The following is a 23,925-nucleotide window of genomic DNA, read 5'->3' as shown; positions in this document are numbered from 1 at the left end:
ATTCTACCCTTGTCTCTGATATAAGATGTCATTCTGTGCCATAAGCTGTTTTTACAATCATTTCACCTGTCCAATATTTAAAAAGATATGACAAAATTCTTTAGGAAATATCATTGCATAACATGCTTAGCTTTGTGGACTGCGAGTCAGTAAATTTTAGACTGGATATTCATTCCCCAAAAAAAAAAAAAAAAAAAAGAAAAGAAAAGTTAATGCTGTGTTTTGTTGCTGGATAATGCTTATAATGTACTCGGATTATGTGTTGAAAGCTAGCTTGAAATTTAGTAATAATAGTTTGGCTTTTGCTTTCATGATTGCTACAGATATTGCTTTGCAAGATTAAAACTAATACCATGTTTACTGAATTCATACTAGTATTTGTTGAATCATACAAGAAATCAGGTCACAACTTTTATATGATTTTGATGCTGTTCATTAAGATAAACTTACAGAATGCCATTGATATATTTTTAAAATCTCCACCAACATGACAAATTAGAAATGTACCATTTTGCAATTTCAATTTTCCTTTCCATAATTGATACTGTTATATGTTGTTCCTTATGTCTCATATCTGTTGAGAGAGCTTGTCTATTATTATTTGACTTGTACCAAAATGAGACAAATGATTTCATAATCACGACAAACCAACAGAATTAATGATTATTTTGAAAATATCATTTTTCATCATTGGAAGTGTATGCATATTGTAGACTTTGTGACATTGATGGGTCTTTTCTGAGAAGCCAAGCTAATGAGTCCTGTACACCTGACATACCTGGGGTGATAATGATGAGCCTGGTTTGTCTTTACCATGTTTGATTACACCCCCTGGGAGGGGAGTTAGGACAGAGTCTGCTAAAAGATGACCAGGGGCTCATCAGGTCTATCCCATGTCCTCAACAAGGTCAGTTAACTCTCTATGTTGGAGTTGGACCTTAAATATTTCTTTTGAGTTTGTGATTCTAATTTTGCCCAGGACTTTTGCTAAGCTAGGTTTATCATGTACAGCTACAATATCGGACATATTTATTTAAACAAGCTTATTGACATAAGCAATACTTGTTTTAGTGACAATTCTTCTTTGAAAACAAAAATAGACAAAATCAAAATATGATTTCCTAATTATTCAGCTTGGACATCTGAGGGTTAGCATGGTTAGTTAATAGGGGAGATTGTATCCTCTCAGCAAGCTAAAATGATTACTCTTGTTTCACTCATGTCCTTAGTCTAAGGTCAATCACATGTCAATCACATCTGCTACTACTGGTCTTAGATGACAGCACCCATAATCATGACAGTACTCAAGCTGCAGGAACTCATCTCTTCTCTGGATTCACAGGAAGGTCAGCTTTGCAGTCATTCTATATTTTCCTCTCTTCATCATAGGCCTCTTCCTGCAGCCCATTATTCTGACATATTTCATGTATTTTGAGCTATTGAACTTGTCTGACCCAAACTTGAGATGAAAAAGCCCTATATATGGGATATGGTCAAGTCACATAAATACATGGGAGGCCTATCTGTTACCATAGATTAGATGCTTCTCACAAAGTATTGTTTGAGACTCATAAAATGCACTTTGTGGGTAGACTATGTCATAGTTGATTTTTGAGACTGAGAGAAATAAAAAAATGTTGTTGAACACATTTACTTGATACAGGTTAAATATTAAATAGTAAGATTTTTAATTTAGCCCTAGACTAAGCTATAGTAAGAATTAAAGTACAGTAATGCAATATATCTTGTCGTAATTAAAATGAGGGCTCACTTATGAAAATTCTGATTTTTAGATCCATCTGTTTATTGAATGCATAACCCTAAGTAAAAAAATCAACTATGAACATTCAAATTTGGGCAGCTATTTTTCTGATCATTTGCTGTCGTTTATGTTTGTTTGTTTGTGTTTGTTTGATTAAATGGTCACTCCGTGTGGAGACACGCTGGGGTCCTGATGGGACCAGGCTCAAACAAAATGCTCAAGCCAGGCTAAAAAGCCTATATGTGGTGTGATTAATGTGATTAGGCCTATATCTAAAATCTTAATATAATATTAACTCACACAAAGTGATCACCTATTAAGCCAAAACATGCATGGACAATGATGGAGTTGGAGATAAGATTTATGTAAACCACTTGATGATCTTGTAAATTAGATTTCATAAAATTAACTGAGACATTGCAATAATATTATAAAAATAAAATGTATAAAGCTCATTGTCTATTCAGTTAAATGAAGATCATGCAAGTTTCTGTTCTTACATTGAACTTGACCCAAGTCTGTTCTCTTGGGAAAATGACATCAGGCATAAAGCAATAGATTACTGATGGATATGAACATGTGGGCAAAGTAAGATGCACTGTGTACTGCCCTCTGATCATCCATTCATATATTTTCTGTCATCTTTGGGAAACTACTAGACTGTACAGGGCAGTAGCTGTATTCAGCCCACAGTGATTCAGCCTAGCCCTAGAGCGAGGCAGTTGCCTCGTCATTTTTGAGGGCTAAATAACAAACAAAACAAAAAGGAACAAAAGGAAACTAATGGAAGAAGGCCAAAATTTCTTATTGACTCTACATCTAATTTTGTTCAAGAAATAAAGGTCTTTCCTCATTTGGAAAAAAAAAAAAAAAAAAGAAACATTTTAGAACAGGATTAAATTTAGACCAAATTTTGTGAATACCATTCATTTATTTATTCAAATCAAACAGAAAAATGAAGTATAGTTTTAGAAGTATTGACCTAAAGTAACAGCAATACATTTTTGTCAAGAGCTTAAGGCATTTTAAGGCGCAGTATACATCTACAACAAATCTAAAAACTGCATGGGCAAACTTGGTTCTGTCGTGAAACCTGTCACCATGTGCAATGCATGAAATTTCCCTGTCTTTTGTTTCCTGTACAAGACCTACTTATTTTTAGATTTCTTCCTGGGGAAATAAAATTCACATAGATCTGTTTCCGGACATCAAATGAAAAGACAAGGGAAGTTGGTGTGCATGCATTTCAACTTTGTTCTCTAAGCAATCCAACCGACATGTCAAGATTGGCAGAATTTTTTTTATTATTGACAAAATGGTGGAAAACAAGCATTTGCACAGCTTGAGAATAATATGCAACAAAGAGTTTCTAATGCAGCCCAAATATGGATCAATTGGTTTACAATCAATTTTCTCAAAGGAAGGGATATGGGAAACGTCCAGTAGCCACGGTATAGAAATTCCTACACAGATTTTTAATATATTTTTATGTTTCTAAATTAAAACAAACTGGACAAGATAGGTTAATTTCTCTTTTAACATTTGGAAATATTAAAAGTTTATTCTTATTATTCTTGCTATCAAAATATTCAAAATAGACTGATATACCTGATAAACTATTGACATAGTTTGAAAACATGGATCAAAGTCAAACCTCCATAATTTGCACTCAAGTATTTCACATCTGGTTCATCGTTCTATCTATGGACAAGGTCAACAATAAACTCTATTTCTATTTGATGATAATAATAATAGTAACAATTAGGGAGGATTTCAGCATGGCTGCATTGCCCTCTGGTTTATCCATCATCCTATCAGCACTAGATGGATATTATTAATCAGCAATAGCATCCTTTATTATTTGTAAAACACTGCAAATCTCAAAACCCAAGTTTATTCTTTCATAGACAAGAAGATCTTAGTAGCAGAAAATCAACAAAGTAAAAGTAATAGCATTGGAAGTCTCTATAGCTCTAAATTAAACAGGCATAGGGCCCATAAATATTAAAACTATAACTTGTACACAACAAGAAGATCATAATAATGATGTAAGAATACCCAATTCATGCAAATTGTAGGCCTATTTAGTTCAATTATGTGCAAATTGACATCCTAATAGCTTGACCGAAACCATACATGACTAGTGACAAGGTACACCTAAAACTAATCATCACCGATGTCCTAATTGAAAACTTCCCAGTTATTTTTAACTGAATTTCAAATAATTACAAATAAGAGAGAAAAAACAGCTACCGGGGTATGCATTTGATCCAGGAATTGGATTATAGGGTGTTTGATTGGACCTACCATACCTGTGAATCACACACAAATCAAGCACACACACAACTATGATCATGATTGACTGGACTACTAAAAGTGGTTATATTTTTTGCCTGATATATTTTCACAAACTTTTCGTAAGTTTATGAAAATTGTGCAGGCAAAATATAAAATCCCAAGCAAATAAGTTTCACTACATTTTCCAATGATCTATTTTTTTAAATTTTTATATGCACAGATTGTCAGAATGCCAAAAAATGACCACTTTTATATCACACACAAAGGACTATGCTAGGAGTGTCTTGCCATGCCTCCTTTATTATTGGGAAATAGGAACAGAAGGCAAAATCTGCAAAAGAACAAAGAAACTGGGCAAAGAAGGTGTAAAATAGATTGATCAGCTTACTGCTTATTCAGACATTTTGCCCCATGGCATCTTGCTTTCATAGAAAAGTACATTGACTTGAATCCATCCAAAGCCAAGTTCATTATGTATTCTAAATCACTTCTAATGTGTTATTACAGACAGGTCTCAGGCCTGCTTTTTCTGAAATGATTAACTAGTGAGGATCATGTTTTTTATAAATATTTTTTCTTGGTGTTAGACTTGACAGTTTAAAAAACAAACAATACAAAAATTACATTTCATTTTTTTTTTTTTTCACTATTTTAAACTCTCAGTAATGTCAAAAGCATATTTTTATAAGTTAGTGACAAAAGACCAAAGCACACTCTCACCTAACACCAGAAACATATTTCAAATAACATCATGTGCAAGCGCTTTTAAATATAATAATAATAATGATAATGATAATGATAATGATAATAATAATGATAATGATAATGATAATAATAATAATAATAATAAAAACAATAACACTAATAATAATAATAATAAAAAAGTAAATAATTATAATTATAATAATTAACAATACAGATTACACCAGCAACTCATTACACCAAATTAAATTGACATGACACTACAATGGAACTTTATTACAATATGTAGACCCAACATAGTGTGCAAAGTCCTGATACAGGCCTACATGATATACTTGCAAATCATCACCTGATCATGTAATGCAGCTGGACTAATTTATCTACCAAATGATAAACACAATTACAACTTTCATAATTAAAAATAAAAAATCATTAGTATTTCAGAGTAAAGAGAAATACTCACATCATCATAATATTTCCTCATTCCAAAAGAAAAGGTGGTAGCTCTCCTCACACTTCTAACAAAAGGGAAACCCATCTTGGTAATGATGCAGTAGTCGGATAATCAACTCAACATGCAAACTATTTAACAACAACACATGGTGGCCAAGACTTTCTTGATAGTTTTATACCACCTTACTCCAGGGCTTGCTTCTTTTGATGAATACAAACACAGATAGTTGTGATACAAAGAACTGCCAAAGTTAACAAAGGGAACCATCCAAAACATTTTGCTCTCTATAAGGCCCCAGTTTTTACTAAGGCTTCTTTGTTCAGAAACAAGCCTTATTCAGAATTTAAATTTAGGGAACCACCAAAAAGTCCAATACCTAGAAAATGTTTTGCTTGGAAATACCATTTTCTCAAACAGGTTACCAAAATATGATGTTACCAAAGTTTGTTTGCAATGACCGCTTAATTTCTTTGCAAAAATAACAAAAATCCACCTTTGTCTCATGGATTTATAAAAATGCTTCAGAATTGGTTTGCACTATATTAGACACAATAGTGATAGTCATTTGCATATTATGTCATTAATTTGTGTGAAAATAATGTGAATGTAAAATTTGTTTTGGAGAAGTAATCAGCCAAATGTTTTTTGTCAGTATTCCGCTGGATCAAGCATTTGAGTATTTCTCCAGGCAATCAGTTGTTCAAAGTCATTTTGCTGGCATGTGTCTAAAGTTTAAAGATATACACACTGGAGGCTGATCATTCTGTAAAACTGTGAAAACTATTGAGAGGTATGATACGGTACTGAAAAGAATCAAAATATGCCTAATAGTATTTGAATATTTTGGAAAATGACCCAATCCCAGGACCCAATCAAACAAATTTATGGGGGGGGGGATAATGGGGTTTGTCAAGGGCGTATCAGCTAAAGCCAACAAATGTTTCATTGAACAATTCAACTATAAATTGTATGTTTCATGAACCATGATTATAGTTTGCACAACATGATAAAACCTTGTTAATATTAAAAAATCTAAAAAAAATATCAAGGAAGAATCTCTATGAAGTATAAGGAGTGTAGATACTAATCAAGGGTTACTACGCAAACAAAAGCCAGGAAACTGTAAATGAACAGGATGAGCCTTGGGCTACAAGTAATTACTGCCATGCTATAGTTTTATGCCTAAAAACACACTTTTTACTGAAATAAACTTGAGCAGGCAAGTTCAAAATTAACTAGTCATGGTACAAAAACTACAATATAGTTAAGGTATGGGACCTATACATAACATAAAACACTTTGGACAAGGATGAAGTTTACATTTCTTGAAGTTGGGTTAGGAGGGGCAAGGGTGTGAATCTTCAATTTATGATATTCATTCAAATCAAATTGATGTCCCCTTTAATAATGCCAATGGTTGATCCTTTCTGTGCTCTTTTGCCGCTGACCAACATCTTGAAATGAATTCACAAGAAAATGGTCCATGGGATTTGCACTTTGTATTCTCTTGTTCACTTGGAAGTGTTCAAATTGTCATTAAATAAATCTAGTCAACCAGAAAACTTGTGTTTTAGTTAGATGGAGCGAGTCACCGATGTTGCAACCAAAACCTGGGGTCATTAGAGGTCAACTGGAAACGTCAGCCGACAAGGAAGGTATTTGAGTTGCAATCCTATGTGCAACCAGTGTTTTGTATGCATGGAAAACTATTACTGAAACATTTCTCCAAATAGGTTAGTCCAGACCTTCTCAACCAGTTTATTTGAAGTGCAAACTGGTACATTTTAGTGATCATGAAGTCCCAACATGTCAAAAAGAAGATTTTTCGAGGTAGCGCGTGTGCACAGCGGGTAAGGTGCAGTGGTGCTTTATCGGGGGACCAGGGGCCGCTCGGCAGCTCCTCGATTTTAAGGTTTTTTAAAGGCTCAGATTGGATATTTTAATCCCTTTTTGTTCAACATTTATGTGAAACAAATAATTAAATAACCGTGTGCCTCTTTGACCGACTTCAAGCGCTACAAGTGGCGCACACGCCGCCAGTTGAGAGGGCCTGGGTTAGTCAGAGCCTGGGATGCTAAATTGGATCAAATACGCCAGGTATAACAAAAGCTTATGCGCTCCTTTAATGTTGTTCAACTAAAAATAGATGAACAGTGATCAGCCTGAAAAACTTGGCACATACTCTCTCCTTCTCCTACATCTGGATGAGGGTCAGAGTGTAGGTCCACTGAGACTATCATTTCCATTTTAGCCAAAATCAGCCAATATAGAGACTGGACTAGCATGTGGCAATGAAATCATGGAAAAACTGTTCGGGTTTGATGACATCATTCTGGTATTCTAAACATCATTATATAATACATACGTCTATTTACATACATTTCTCAGAAAAAAAGCACAACTTAAACTTTATTGGGTTGTTTATCACTTGAACCTGTACATTTCTACCTCATATTTTGAGCACTTATTAAGACCCTAGTTTCTTTTAAGATTTTCATCAGTCTCCTCCTGACGTTCACAGTAAATCCTCACAGGCTCTATTTCAATGGAATCATCACACATGACGTCAATTGATTCACAACTTTAAGATCCAGATAGGATAAGAGAACAGGAAAACCACACACATTGCAATCTTTGACATCATCAGGAGATTTGTACTTCTTAAGCCTGGATGACAACCACAGGAAGACTAGCAAGGACCAACACCTAATTTTATTTTAAGTTCATTATGTAACTGCAAAAAAATTGTCTTGGAACCCATGCAAAATTAATACACAATGCAAATGCCAGTCAATCAATTAAATAATAAATATTGTGGACTTTACTGATGTAATGTTTAATCTTCTGGGGTAGCTGGAGGAAAGGTTAGTAGCTCAGTAGTGCACTCAAGCCTGGAAACAAGCAGGCGCCGAGCGATTGTTACCCTACGGTTACTGAGTTTTAACGCCTGGATCCAACCAAAATAACACGCCCAGGCGCCAGAGAAAATCTGTATTTTGCGCCCGGTATCAGTGCTCAGGAAATGGCCCAGTAAAACTTCGTCAGGCAAGTTCATTTCCGCTCAAAATATTGGCCATTTCCAATGTATTTTCAACAAAATGCAGTGCCAAATCTTATCTTTTACCTAATATTTCACCAATTTTCCTTGATATTTGCCTTCAGGGCTCATAATTTTGGCAGTATTTTGCCTTGTTTTCAGGTTAGGTGATTACCACGATCGCTAAACATGATGGCGGCCATCTTGAATTTTGGCGACAATGTTTCTAGATATTTAAAATTTTCCTAAAATCACGAAATAAAAGGCCAAATTGAATTTAAAAAAAAAATGAATTTAAAAAAAAATAAATAAAATAAAATAAAATAAAATAAAATAAAATAAATTAATAAAAAAAATTTAAAAAAATTAAAAAAATAAATTAATAAAAAAAAAAAATATAAAAAAAATAGACTCAACTGGTCTGTTCAGATATAATAACATTCATTGTATAACTTGTTATTTGTTAACTTGTGACAATAATTAATAATATAATAAGTTAAATAACAAATAACATGGATCTAAAAGTCTCAGGTGAGCATCGAAAGCTGTAGAAATAACAAAAATAAGCATTTTGATACTTTAAGAAAAATGACTCCTGGCTCTTTAAAAATGGCTCCTGGTTCACTAGAAAATTACAGGACCAGGAGCCGCTTTTCCAAATGTTTGGCTCCTGGTTCAGACCGACTTATTTCCAGGCCTGAGTGCACTATGTGTGCACTGTGCACCATATACCCTGGAAGCACATAGACTCTGCATTATGTGGCCACAGATATCTGTGATGTGGCCAAAGAGGTTCCAAAATGATTTACAAGTAGGTACTTATAACAGAGAAGGGCTAACCACAGATATTGGAACACAACAGGCACCTTAAAACCCTACCCTGACTGAAACTCACTATAGCTCACTATGAAAACCCACTGTGCATGCATGCATTCCATGAGACGTGATGCCATATATACCCATGGAATCACTGGCCGGACCAGCAAAAGCCATATGGCTACAGGTCAGATCTTCGGCGTGGCATGCGAGGGGCCTGTCTCTCTTTTTTTGTTTCTCCTTTCCCTTCTGATAGCAAAAAACATGGTTGGGTTAGGGCTAATAAAGTAAGCATCTACAATAGAAGGATCAGGTCTTCCCAGGCCTGTGACATAAGTTGGCCATTGGCACTGTTTATGTGCTGGTTTCTCTTGCCAAAAAATCAGAACCAAATGAACACACTCCAAGAGTTATTTCTTTGCTTAAAATAAAATAAACACAACAAAAAAGTCCATATAGTTTGAGTAGTTATAATTCTTAACACAAGTGATTTAGAACATTGGAATGGATATGAATGTGCTGATAATGTTGTTTTCTTTGATTTCAATACCTTGCATCAGTAAAAAGAGTTTCAAATCGTCCAGATTTTAATCAATATTGTGACAATCGGTACAATTTTGATAAGTTGTTAATTCAATCGGGCTGTGTCAATTTCTTTGCCTGAGATGCTTTACCTGAGACTAAGGTTTTTACTCACCTGAGGTGAGTAGCCCTCAACACTTGTCATCAATGTGTGAGGACCTGCACTGACCGCAAGCTTTTCAATTGGGATAGCATGGGCAATACCCATCAAAGCATATCTTTCTACACAGGTTGCAACTTTTCAAATCACACCAATTTTCACAAATTCTTTAAAATCTGGATGATTTGGAATTACCATACAATGCCAAAGGCATGCTCATACCTTTTGGCAATGCTCAATGGACAATATTCCTAACAGCTTCCCATTTCACCTCTGGGTAGAGAGAGGCAAGTGAAGTAAAGCGCTTTGCCCAAGTGCACAGCACAATGGCACCATTGGGGCTTGAACTCACAATCCTCCGATTGAGAAGCAGAGCCTGAACCGCTGCTCCACCCTGCCTCCCAAATGTGGATTTTTGTTTCATGCAGTTTAGTAATGACTACTAAGACAGTAGTATGAGAGAGTCAAGGATTATGATCAACAAAGAATCTCCATAGACCCTGACATTTATCTGCGTAATGGGATGACAAAAAAAAAGAATTTTTTTATGAAACAATAGGTACTTTTGATGATTTCTGTGATTATGATAAATGTTTTTTGGTTCCAATCGCCTTTCATTTGCAAAAAAGCACTTTAAGCCTTGCATTTTGTTGCTACAGTAAATTATTTGATCTCATATTGTCTTATGCCCTACTTAAGTTAAGAGATAATAATAGACATTAAGTTTTACAACCATTTCCATATATATCCTTAATAAATTGGGAACAATTTTGACTATTTGTTTAAACATTTTCTAAAAGTCTAGACATTTTCAACATGATACCTGTATGGGAGTTGAAAGCTTTCATAAAGGAGCTACATATACCCTCATGTCCAAAATTTGGAAAAGCCTCAAAACAGGAAATTGCAACTTCCCACACTCTTAGCAGAAACTTGAGCTAAAAAAGTAAAAAGACACTTGACTGCCAGTTAACATTTCAACTTATATGCTGCTTTTTAGTGTGCTGTAGACCAGGGTTTTTATTTATTTGTTGCTTCTCTTTTTACTTTTTGCTTTTCTTTTTAATAACATTTTAGTGTTCTTTCATGAATATTGAGTTGTTTCTTTCTTACAATCATGTGTGTATGTTGTTTTTTTTTTCATTTCTTTTCCTTGCTATAATTATTTTTTCTGTTTCCAAAAATTATTTGGCTTTATAGGTACTTGCCCACCTCCTTTAAAATATAGGACAAACCATTTCATTTTCATTTTCTACAATTTATACAAATTTTGCCAAAACTCGGAATGCAAACTGAATTTATAGTCTTTGAAGCAGTCAGTGGGTTGATTCTTCTAGTTAAATGTTTATTCTCAGTAAATGATTGAGCCGTATTGCAGTTGGCAGAACATAGCTTTTAAGTTCAAAAAACTTATCGCTGTATTTTTCTGACATCATCAGCATGACAGCTAACTTTTCTTCAGGACTGATTGCAGTTTTAAAAGGAAACAAATAACACATATTATAACAGAGGGTAAACATACAACCTGAAGGTGAGTGGGATGGCAGGAGCAATATTTTTTCAGTTTTAGCCACTTATCTAAAAAATTGCAGTGTATCTCTTAATATTAATTAATTGATCTTATAAAATATACGTCAAGGATGCCATTAATTGCATTTATATTTCCATATGTCTTACGGTTCTTGAATTAAGGCACACAATAAGATTTGATCATTTTTCCTTCCCAAGAAAAATCACATGGGGCAGAAATGACCCCCCTATCAAGCCAGGGGATCCTATTTATAGAATGTATACCATTCTTCTTGTGTGTCAGCTTTATTTGTCTCAACATTTGAGTGCAAACCCCACTAGGTCATCTCCTCCAACTTGCCTTAACACAAGATGCTTTTTCATAGTTAAGTTTTCATAATATGCTGGAACATCCTAAAGAACAGTTTTGTTGAGCTCAGTAGTTGCTGCAGCAGTTACTCACAGATAAGAAGTATGCTAAATAGTCAGGGATCGATTTAACTTGTGTCGTGGAGCAAAATGCTCCCCATTTTGGACAACCTGCTACACAAATTTCAGCTTGTATAGCAATTTTTTATAATGTAAAACATATGCTAATATTATAAGAACATCGCCTAAATAAGGTTTTCGCTAAAAAATTGCTACGCAAATTTTTCAAAGTAAATCGAACCCTGTAAATAGTCAATTAAACATGTATTACTAATTATAACTCTGAAGTACAGGTCAAATGTTGTACTTGAACTTATTTCCCCTCCTCATGGGACAGAGGGGTAAACAAAGATAGTATTGACACAGCAATTCATTCAAGGTGTCTTGTTATTATACTGGCTATTATTACCCAACTTAAAATTATTTTTAAATCGGAAACATGAACAAACCTGGTCGACTACTGATGTGCCAATAATACCGCTATGATAGCGAAGTCAGAGGCAGTAGCACAACCAGTGATGTGTTCTAAAAATATTGTCATGCTCAATTTCTAGCTGTGTATGCTTCTACACAGATCTCACAAATTAGGATGAGAAAATTTTGTGTCTTTTCCTCTAATCTACTGCTTGGTTTACCTTAATTACAATCAAAGGAAACAGTAGCAGCCAATATGCCTGCCAATGTCAACCCAAAATAAACTCACTCTGTACACAGCTATTCCTGGATACACGGATGAATAACACAGTGACTATTAAGTTTTTACACCGATTCATAATTTTCAAGTAAGGTTGAAGCATGAAATTACAACCTTATTTAAAGGTGTATGTTACAATTTTATGTAAAAGTTCTCCGACTGGTATAAAGAACAACTGCCTAAACTTGATTTGAATCTGCTGCTACTGAATATTCAAAGCAGCATGTAACCAATGTAACAATGTGCAAAGCTAAAGGGAGCAAAACATAAAATCCCTCCATAGTTGGTATTTATAAGTTCTTTGTAACCCTTGATAGTTCAATTCATATTTAAATGTAAAGAAGTGAAGAGGCCACTCTTTTAAACGATCTAGTTGGCATCACCTTGTATGAGCAAAATGTTACCAAAAAGTGCTTTAAATATGAATTGTCACTGTGAGCTAAATATTCCCCATAGCTGATTGTTATGATCATGAAATTATAAATAGATCAATGTTAGCTAATGTTCAAAATTACCGGTACATCACAAAAAGGTACATCTTGATTGGTCAAGAAGTTGAGCAACCAACAAGCTAATCCACAAGCATTTTTGCAGGGTGAAAATACAAGTTGACTGTTGGTGCTGTTTGTGTGGTGGTTTCACAGAAGCTCATCCAGATTCATATACAAAATGCAACTGTTTAATTTTCATAACTAAATCCAATCAAAAATAAAGTTACTTTGCCTAAATCATACCGTATTGTTTGTAATAAACGCTCCCCCTCTAATAAACGCCCCCCTCCAATTTTTGTGTGAAAAATTGACAAAAATGCAAACATTTCCATGCCATATCGATATCGTGTAGGTAAGCTTAAAACTTGCAGTAGTAATGGCAGTCACGATCGCTAAATTGCATGGAAAAAACCTATTTTGACTCAACTCCCATCCATTCATTGCCTAATTATGGTAAAATTTCACTAATTCCATGCACTTACAGGTGTAATTTTGTTGTATTTGAACCAGATTTTTAAGCTTTTTTCACTGACAATTCACTTCCAATAAACGCCCCCCATTTGGAAAAATGCTACGCCCCCGGGGCGTTTATTACAAACAATACGGTATGTGTATTTGAATGGAAGGTGTATTATGTGCACCCCACTTGAATTGTAAAGCCACAGTAGGCCTACTATACCTATTTATTATATTCGGACTTTCAATATCATACTTTTACATTTGGTTTGCAGATGAGGCAGCATTATGACTGTTGAAAGCTGCCTCATGACAAACATAGTCACTGTTGCTCAATTCCAGGAGAGGCAGGATCTGAATTTAAAACAAGTTCACAAACGCAGTTTGAAACAAAGCTTTAGGCATCTTTCATCAAATATTCTTGATTTGATCTAGGTTTTATTAATTTTGCTTGAATCCGCAGTTTAAAGATATTCAACAAATTGATTTTGAATCATACCACACTGATGATATAAGATTAAGATCATTTTCTGTTAAGTACTTCCCAGAAGCTGGATAGCACCTTCATCTGCTAAAACATGACAAATGTTAAACCATAGGAATGTACTAGTAGTTCATTCAAACAACAGGTGCTTGAATGTAGATCTCTAGCTTAGGCCCTGAAAAATTTCACATTTTTAATTTTTTTTCTACACGTTTCACTTTGCACTTTTTTGACTCATCTTCTATTGAGCCTGTATTAATCATGTTAATGTATCACAACATTACATAAAAGATGACATCATTGAAGGAACAATGCAATTTTTCATGGATCATTTCCAAATGTTGCCAAATTTGGGGCAATTCATATGGAGGGGGTGTTATAATTATAGACCAAGTGCAAAAGCTGTAATTTTAAGAAAATACTGAAACTGAGAGTGCTGCAAATCCTGCAATATTCATGAACTTATAGGTGATAAAAACAAACAAAATATATAAACAAACATATTTTTTATATTTTACAGCATTTTTTCATTCAGAAATATATTTGGATTTTGGATTGCCAAGAGCTACACTGTGACCGTGGCACTTCCACTGTGGCTTTTATGCCCTCAAAGTCATAGGATATACTAGGAATATTTATCATGGAAATTTTGATAACTTAAAAGTCTTTTAGTGACAAGTTGTGATTGTAATACCTTATGTAAGAGTTCCACTCACGGTGGGGCGGTGGTCAAGACGGTGGCACAACAGTAAATATTTGAATCTTAATCGCAGGGTAACTTGTGATGCGGGTTCAAATCCCTGCAACCCGACCTTATTAAATGCACTTGGACAAGGTGCCTAATTACCTCACTTGCTTCACCCAACCCAGGTGTAATGGGGGAGCTGTTAGGGTATGATTACAATCTAAATGCTGAGAAAAGATGCACTTTGGTTGTGCCCTTGTTGAATTATAAAACAAAATTATATTTCAGTGGCAACAGCATACATTATTGCACCGGTACCTGACCAAAGTGAAGTGAATATTGAACCACAGACATTTATTCATTAATGTTGTCCTATTAATTTTATCACTGATATGATGATATCTCACTAGATATTATCTGTCTAGTTTTAGCAATGGAAGAAGAATCAATATATCATTTTGAAGGCCTACAGACTTTGAATACATATATCATGTTACATTGTCTGGATTGTATTGTGCTAAATAAAGTCTGGTAGTGTACAGTTCGTCCACTGGGGAAATGCCGGCGAATATTATTGCATTTCAACAAAGGAAATAAATGCTCAATTATGTGTGTCGGTTTGTAAAATTGTAAAAATAGTTCAACAGAACTGGGCTGTTTAATTCGTACATGGCATACATATTGTCAACCTATTTTTACTGAATTCAACACACTAGGCCTTGGCACAATTTTGTGCATAAGCTCTGAGAAATTCCTGTCATATGAAGACACCCCAACATAACGCAGATGTCAGAGACATATGATATATACCTGACCAAAGCTGTCAATCCGAAGTTGATGGGGGGGGGGGCACAAGGTTTGTGAAATATGATTGGGAAGCGGATATCTTGTCTGAGGGGGGATGTGGGCCCCTTTTAGTTGTTGAAACTTTTACACAATGAGCCCCAAACGAAGGCATTTGTAGGTCACTTTTTACACTATTATTTTGTAAAACATTATGTGGAAAATCTATGATTTAAATGTTCAATATGAAGGCTCAATTAAAGCAGTTCATTTCCAGTGGTGGTAAGGTAAAATAAAATTAAAAGGTACAGGTAAATCTAAATTTCATGAAGTGTGTGCGGAGTTTGAGAAAATCATTAATTTTATACATGTACTATTTTGGTTCAATTTTATACTATTCACACCCGTGCACCTGACCTAGTTTTCACTGAAGTACCTAAATAAACCAAGTATCAATATCATCTTTAGAATCTAAACTAATGTGGACAAACCCCGATCCCCGCACTCCGTGCATCCGCGTGTATTCATGCTCGTCGAAAATTTCGCGAAATAAGGGTTGTTTTCAGATGAAGAAACGCGATTCGCGAAACACACAAAAAAGGGGTGTTTTTTCAAACAACATGTTCGCGAAATTGAAAAAAAAAGGTATTTTCATCGAGCAGCCTACGCGTTTCTGCTAGAAAAGGGTATATTAGAAATATCATTCGCGTTTTAGCGAAAATAGGGGTATTGTCGAAGGGCAAATAATTCGCGAAATCGCTAAAAAAGGGATGCAAAAGGGGTGTTTTAAAGTTCACCGACAAGCATGAATACCCGCGGATGCACGGAGTGCGGGGACCGGGGGACAAACATAGAACTATTCCTTTCTTTTCTCTTCACACATTAGGACCCAAGCATGTGTCTGCCCAGACCAACTGGTTAAACAAACATAGACAGACATACTGTCAAAGGTGAATGTACTCTATTACTATTATGGCAGTATTGGATTTATGATCACAGCATTGCAAAAAGAAATTGAAAAATACTCCACACTACATATGGTAACAGCTATCACACAGAGGTGTTGTTAAAGATCCTACAGCATGATAGTTGATGCCTTTGGCTTTGGTAAGGTAACTGATCACCTTCATTTGGTTAATTATGCAACCAAACAGAAAACTGCAGTAATGCAAATCACAACCCACATTGAACAGAATTCAAAATTCAACTCATGATAATGACCTGAAATCTATCCTAATGCATTTTTTCATCACAGAGGGGTGTCCACTGTTATATGAAGTGTATTCTGGTCAATGTAATTGGTTGCATGTGTTTACCAATGCGCACACACACACAAAGTTGTGGATCAATTTACACATTATTGTGATTGTTCTTACTATACAGGACTTGTGACAATATTCATTGATGATCTCAGATATTTTCACACTTGAAGGTGGACTAGTCATCCTTCAAGCAGCTGGTCTGTCTGCCATTCACACTTCCACATATGACCCAATTTAACCAACACCTTTGAGTGTAACCTCTAGAGGAGTATGTGTGAGCAAAACACTCTACTGGTAGAAAGAATATGTATGAACTTGAACATGAATTTTACCATATTGATGAGAAATTAACCTTAAAACCAGTGCACATAAATGTCACCAAAAAAAAAGTAAACCAGTTAAAACTACATAGCTTCAAATGCTTCAGCAAACATGGATATAATTAAAAAAGGGCAGTAAATTGTGAAAGAACATGGAATCTGCATTTGCCCAATTTAACATGAAATAAGTTGTTAGGTTTTAAGTAATACCAATATGTTTCTGGTAATTAAAAACTTAATTTTCCCACTTAACTAATTTAATTAGCTCTGCCACTACCTTCATATCCACAAGCAATCTGAGGTGCTATCTATATATGCTAAAACTAAAAGGTGGTGGGCAGATCGGCACTTCAACTACAACAACTTGAAAAGAAATTTTAATTTCTTTTCAAATGAACTTAAAAGTTCATTTTGATCTCAATATGCAGTCTAAAGTTAATAAAATTGTCAAATTTAACCCAAAATGGTCAACATTATAATTTCTGCATAAAAAAGGTTAATTTGAATAGGGTAACTTTCAATGTTCCTCAATTTTCTAGCAATCCATAATTGTCGCATTATTATCCTCATCTCAGCTATACTTGCATACAACAATGACATGAATGAAATAAAAGCATGTCCAATGGCTTGGAGCAAATCTTAACTGATACAACACAAACACCCCAAGGATGTTTCCCCCTCTCCATTCAATTCTAACAAGTACCGCCAATACCACTCACTATACAATATGTGTATAGACCCTACAGCAATTGCTAAGCCTTTGAAAATGAGAAATCTGCCGCATAAAATAAAGATTTGCCGACAAATTGTGCCCACATTAGTCATTCAATTATGCCTGTCAGTATGTGATTATGTTGCTCATATTGAAGTGATATTATTACATTATTAAAATCTTCCATAAGTCCTTGAATTCAATAACCAAGTCATTTTAAAGACAATTCCTCATTCCTTTATTAACCGAAGCTTATTTTAAATATGTTAAATTTGTATGCCTGTCCGGTTTTGTCATTTGGTATGTGTAAGAGGAACATGCATACACATAAGATTTTTCCCAACATATGTATGATAAGGACGGGTACAGTTCACAAGTGTGAATAACATGATTGTATGCATTTCATGCTATGCACCCTTCCCCACTCTTCGGGAGGGGTACTATAAAATGCCCCAGATTTGCTCTAGTTTGACCGGTGTATCCATAGTCAGATAGCATCATGTATTGCTAATGTAAACTAAAGAGCATAACTCCTCGAGTGCAGAAAGGCTAGTTCACAGTTGAGGGAGGGTAATGGAAATGGAAATCAAACATTGTCTCAAAGTTTTGAAAGTAAAGGGGTTAATTAACAGTCTATATTAAGTATTATTTACTTTGATAATTTGCATGAAGAAGTATCAAAACTTTCACACTTGTCCATTAGACCTGTTTCAAACACACTTCTCTTACCTGTAATAATGCAATGTCTATCCTTTCTAAATATTCCTCATTTTCTTCCAATATCTCTGGTATCCTTTCCAGTTTCATTATGACATTAAATGTAATGTAATTGTTTATTCCTTCAGCAAATGTAATGTAATTGTTTATTCCTTCATCATTTCTCCTTAACACATTCTGAGTAGAATTTTATTTCATTTCTAATTTTCATCCAGTCCAGTGTAAGATGACAAACAGACAAGAACACAAATTAATGTAATCCCAAGTGAGAGTATATCAAACTGTGGCAGACAACTTCACCTAGTTGCAAAACCTACTTATCCATTATCTAAGCAAAACAATGGCTTGAAGTTGAAGAAAAACAATACTATCATGTGATTGTGTCCCAAACACATCCAAGCTCCAAGCCAACATGACGTCCATCCTCTGTACAATTAGGCCTACTGAGTAGGCTGGTATATATTGTTAGGCCTACTGTGATAATAGGGTGAATGATATATAGTGACCAACGCTGCATCTCTAATAGCTGCCACAAGTTACTCTACTTGATAACCAAAATAACTACCTTGATTTAGTATGTCATCACTAGAAACATCCAACCACTATTCATGATATTTTATAGCTATATCATCATCTTCCAATTTGGGTTATTTTATTATTGATATTGTAATGCATGCTTACTTCACACATAGATATTTGCTTCTCAATTGTGTACAACTTCCTTTTTTGAAGAGTATTTTTATGTCTTTTGTAGCTTCTCCTGAATGTAGAATGCATCCTTAACATGCTTCAGTTAATTTGTCTAATCCTATGAAATATTTATTAGCCTGTAGCTTGTCTAATTGCATATAATTGCAATGAAACAGTTTAAGAGCCACAAAAATGTCACAAATCAATGGAAATGAGAGAATTTTTATTGACGTGCAACATTTCAAAAGTGTCAACCTTCAAGACCCACTGCCCTAGTAACCTGAATGATTCTGGTAAAATCCAACATTTTTAGTGTGTCCAATGGAACATTTATTCTACCTCAGTTTGGACAAATATCCTAAAAATAAGATCTTTGGTTTGGAACATCAATTTGAACGAATCTCAGTATCTACATGACAAACACCATGTAGTGGGCACATAAAGCAGCCTTGTAAAGAAACAATATATTGAATAGGCAGTCAAACTTGTTACCTAGCTGGGGGGTTTACACCCCCCAGCTAGGTATTGTAATCGTTCGGGTTCTTCCGCTGGCAACAAACCACTGTAATCTTCCCGTTTTCTTCCGCTGGCAACTAAGTGAAATTGCACATGTTTTTGTACTTTATGCACCAAACCCTCTATCTTTTTAACCAAATATCCCACAGAGTTGTGCGATATGTCAAACTTTTCCTCTGGTCATAAGGAACAAAAAAGTCAGTGGTCACATCTCTGTAGGATCATTGGTTAATGAGATATAGTCACTTTTTTGTACTTTATGCACCAAACCCTCTATCTTTTTAACCAAATATCCCACAGAGTTGTGCGATATGTCAAACTTTTCCTCTGGTCATAAGGAACAAAAAAGTCAGTGGTCACATCTCTGTAGGATCATTGGTTAATGAGATATAGTCACTTTTTGTACTTTGTGTACTTACCCTCTATCTTTTTAACCAAATATCCCACAGAGTCGTGCGATATGTCAAACTTTTCCTCTTGTCATAAGGAACGGAAAAGTCAATGGTCACATCTCTGTAGGATCATTGGTTAATGAGATATAGTGACTTTTTGTACTTTGTGTACTTAACCCTCTATCTTTTTATCCAAATATCCCACAGAGTCGTGCGATATGTCAAACTTTTCCTCTGGTCATAAAGAACGAAAAAGTCAGTGGTCACATCTCTGTAGGATCATTGGTTAATGAGATATAGTCACTTTTTGTACTTTGTGTACTTAACCCTCTATCTTTTTAACCAAATATCCCACAGAGTTGTGCGATATGTCAAACTTTTCCTCTGGTCATAAGGAACAAAAAAGTCAGTGGTCACATCTCTGTAGGATCATTGGTTAATGAGATATAGTCACTTTTTTGTACTTTATGCACCAAACCCTCCATCTTTTTAACCAAATATCCCACAGAGTCGTGCGATATGTCAAACTTTTCCTCTGGTCATAAAGAACAAAAAAGTTAGCGGTCACATCTCTGTAGGATCATTGGTAAATGAGATATAGTCACTTTTTGGTACTTTGTGTACTTAACAATCTATCTTTATAACCAAATATCCCACAGAGTCGCATGCGATATGTCAAACTTTTCCTCTGGTCATAAAGAACAAAAAAGTCAGTGCTCACATCTCTGTAGGATCATTGGTTAATGAGATATAGCACGTTGTGCATTTAACCCTCTATCTTGTTAACCAAATATACCACAGAGTCGTGCGATATCTGATATGTCAAACTTTACCTCTAGTACGTGAAGACGGCCTGATTGGCTCGAGGTTCATATCGGTGCGTATGCACCAAATATGTATCTTGTAAACCTTAATAAGTTTTGCCTTGCCTTGCTTCGTAATCCTGTTTGGGCTGGACAAAAATTTTTTTTCCACTTTTCCCCAGTTTCCCCTAGGTATTTCGTCTTTAAGCTTACTGATATACAGGGATTGAATACGAGTGTCACGGCCCTGGTTAGTGTGCATTCAAATCAGAGATCCCTGTTCAAGACCATCTTACTTAGCCGTCGGAAATGATTGCAAATTACACATTTGTAATCATTTTGACCACAAAATATGATGTGAAAACACAGGTAAGCAATGAGAACAAGTCCTCAAACATTTGAAATTTGTAGCTTACTACAACCTGATGATGTACTCATCCCAGGCAAACCTTAGTTAACACATTTGCTAGTCAGCCAAATTCGCCGACAAAATGCAAATCAAGGGGGTGACACTAAATTCACGGTTGTTCTATTAGCAACGCAAAATCTATGAAAAATTCAGCTGGTTTACTAGCTAGAAAGTGAGGCCAGTTATCGATCCGTTATAGCTCGTTATGAATAATTCATGTTCGACCCTTGGATCATGTTAATTGAGTTTCGCAAATAACAACGTTGTTAGTTTTGCGAACTTTGCCTGTTCAATGAGAGTATAGCGCGCCCCAATACATCTGGGCACAAACCAGGTAAAAACGATCCAGTTTAATGAAATGGCGGACGGGTATTCCCATCAGGCACCAGTGATATGTTTTTTTCAAAGAAAGTCTACTAATTTGATATGAAATGACAGTTTGCAATTTGCAAAGTCAAAATTAGGACTTGCTGGCAATAATATGAAGGAAATATGTGACAGAGGCAATGTGGGAAATACAAGTAGTATTTAAGTTATAATAACCTTTGATACCCGACCTGACCTTCCATCATGGCGCCTTATTCGTCTTATGTATTTCTATTATGCTCTCAAGTAAAATAAAATACCAATCTGCACTGAGTAGACAATGTTACTTGGCTCCCAGCATGAATTATTGATTTTATACGGAGGTAAAGAAATGCACAGTGTATGTGCATGATGTGCAAGCATACTCCAAATATTTACGGTAAATCTGAATAGTGGTCACATGTTGAAATATCATGTGTTCGGGAAATCACGTGGCAACATTTTAAGATTTCAGGCTTGTTTACTAGTTAATTGCCATTTGTACTCTTTATTATTTATCTTTGTTAATTAACATATATTTTAAATGCTGATAAATCGTGGTTGGCTGCCCATGATATCTGTTAAATTCAATGTTTTATGAATATAATTCTACCATGCAGAGGGGGTCACGCAGCAGAATTTCACATCACCTGACTTAGCTAGATTTCGAAGCTCTGCTTTTCAAATTCATGTAAATTTCAAAGTTTATACATTTAATATATTTAATATGATACTAATTTTTTTTTTTTTTTAACTGTTACACGAAATATACTAGCTTATTACCTATATAGAAAGGTGATTATCAGCCTTCACTCAGCAAATTGACATGCCTGGCATATGCAGCCATTCTCCGTCTGGGCAACATGACTGTCGCCCTCAATACGTCTGGGCACAAATTTAAATAACAATACGCTATTTACATATCAATGTGGCCTCATGCTAATTAAAGCTGCCCCATCCAGGAGTTCATCTATGTGCATATTTACATAGAAATTTAAAACAACTGGTCAAGAAGGAAACCTACATAAATATGTTTTCTATACTTCACTTGACCCAAATATATGATTTTTATGGTGATAAGACAATCGCACAAGGAATTTTAAAGGGATTTTGATAGCAGTTCCATTAAAAAAAAAGCTGCTATCATAATGAGACTAAGATCTAGAAACACCCCGAAATGCCGCTTTTGGGGAATTTTGCTAGCTGAATCTTTTGATGAAAGTCAATCTTTGACAAGATGTAACTTTGCTACGGAAAGTGCTATGAAAAAAAAAGGTTTTCAGTTTTGGCTTTGTTTACTCAAGAGCAGGGTTAGCCGTGACCTGCTGAGTCCAGGGGTCCAAATTGGCAAATAAAGGGGTCCAGGCATCTAATTCTACACAGACGTACAAAATTAAGGGGTCCAAATCACGGGACCTGCCAAATCAAGGAGTCCTGGACCCCAAGACCCCTTAAAACGCTACCCCTGCTCAAGAGCTTTAATTTGATATATAAAATGATGCAGTTTGATGGCAAATTTGAATTCCCCTAGCATACCTAATATACCATGTACATGTCAGATGTACGGTATATTGTATTGGCAAATATCCATAAAAGCGTTCATTATAAAATTATTTTGATAAATTGTCACATTTTATGCCATGTATTAATATCCTTAAAAGTAACCGTGGATTTGCGTAACAATTTGTCGACATAAATGACCTTCGTGGAGAAACGGTAGCCCAAAATGGGTTATATTTCATAATATGCAGACGAATGGTCAAATTAATACAAAAATACCTGTGATAAATTTATCTGTACACATTGTCGCACTCCGAGTGACGTATAGTATATTTGCAACCCTGTGGTGGATTTATAACAATTTGTCGACATAATGATGTTCAAGGAGAAAAGGTGGCCCAAAATGCGTTATTTTTGGTAATATGCAGACGAATGGCCAAATTAATAGAAAAATAGCTGTGATAAATTTATCTGTACAAATTGTCACACTACGAGTGACATATGGTATATTTGCAACCCTACTGTGGATTGGCAAACAATTTGTCGACATAAATGACCTTCGCGGAAAAACGGTAGCCCAAAATGGGTTATATTTGGTAATATGCAGACGAATGGTCAAATTAATAGAAAAATACCTGTGATAAATTTATATGTACACATTGTCGCACTCTGAGTGACGTATGGTATATTTGCAACCCTGTGGTGGATTTGCGAACAATTTGTCGACATAATGATGTTCGCGGAGAAACGGTGGCCCAAAATGCGTTATTTTTGGTAATATGCAGACGAATGGCCAAATTAATAGAAAAATACCTGTGATAAATTTATCTGTACAAATTGTCGCGACCACGAGTGACATATGGTATATTTGCAACCCTACTGTGGATTTGTGAACAATTTGTCGACATAAATGACCTTCAAGGAAAAACGGTAGCCCAAAATGGGTTATATTTGGTAATATGCAGACGAATGGTCAA

At 35.2% G+C, this 23,925-nt stretch overlaps 1 protein-coding gene across 9 annotated transcripts in view; it reads right to left on the bottom strand.

Annotated features, from left to right (window-relative positions):
• The window catches only part of LOC140148976 (rhotekin-like), a 152,811-nt gene that overhangs the window by 77,821 nt on the left and 51,065 nt on the right, over positions 1-23,925 (bottom strand). The window contains exon 1 of one of the 9 annotated variants that reach the window (XM_072171098.1): positions 18,306-18,417. The exons of 7 other annotated variants lie outside the window; for them this stretch is intronic. In XM_072171098.1, coding sequence (XP_072027199.1) covers positions 18,306-18,383 — 78 coding nt within the window. In that variant the 5' untranslated portion in view covers positions 18,384-18,417. Of the gene's footprint in view, positions 1-5,225; positions 5,350-18,305; positions 18,418-23,925 lie in introns of those variants that run through there. One more of the 9 variants, XM_072171099.1, reaches the window with a different exon arrangement.

The sequence above is a fragment of the Amphiura filiformis genome, chromosome 3 (genome assembly GCF_039555335.1).
Source record: "Amphiura filiformis chromosome 3, Afil_fr2py, whole genome shotgun sequence".
Classification (NCBI taxonomy): domain Eukaryota; kingdom Metazoa; phylum Echinodermata; class Ophiuroidea; order Amphilepidida; family Amphiuridae; genus Amphiura; species Amphiura filiformis.
Note: the sequence above shows the minus strand (reverse complement) of the source record. Positions and strands in the feature narration are given on the sequence as shown.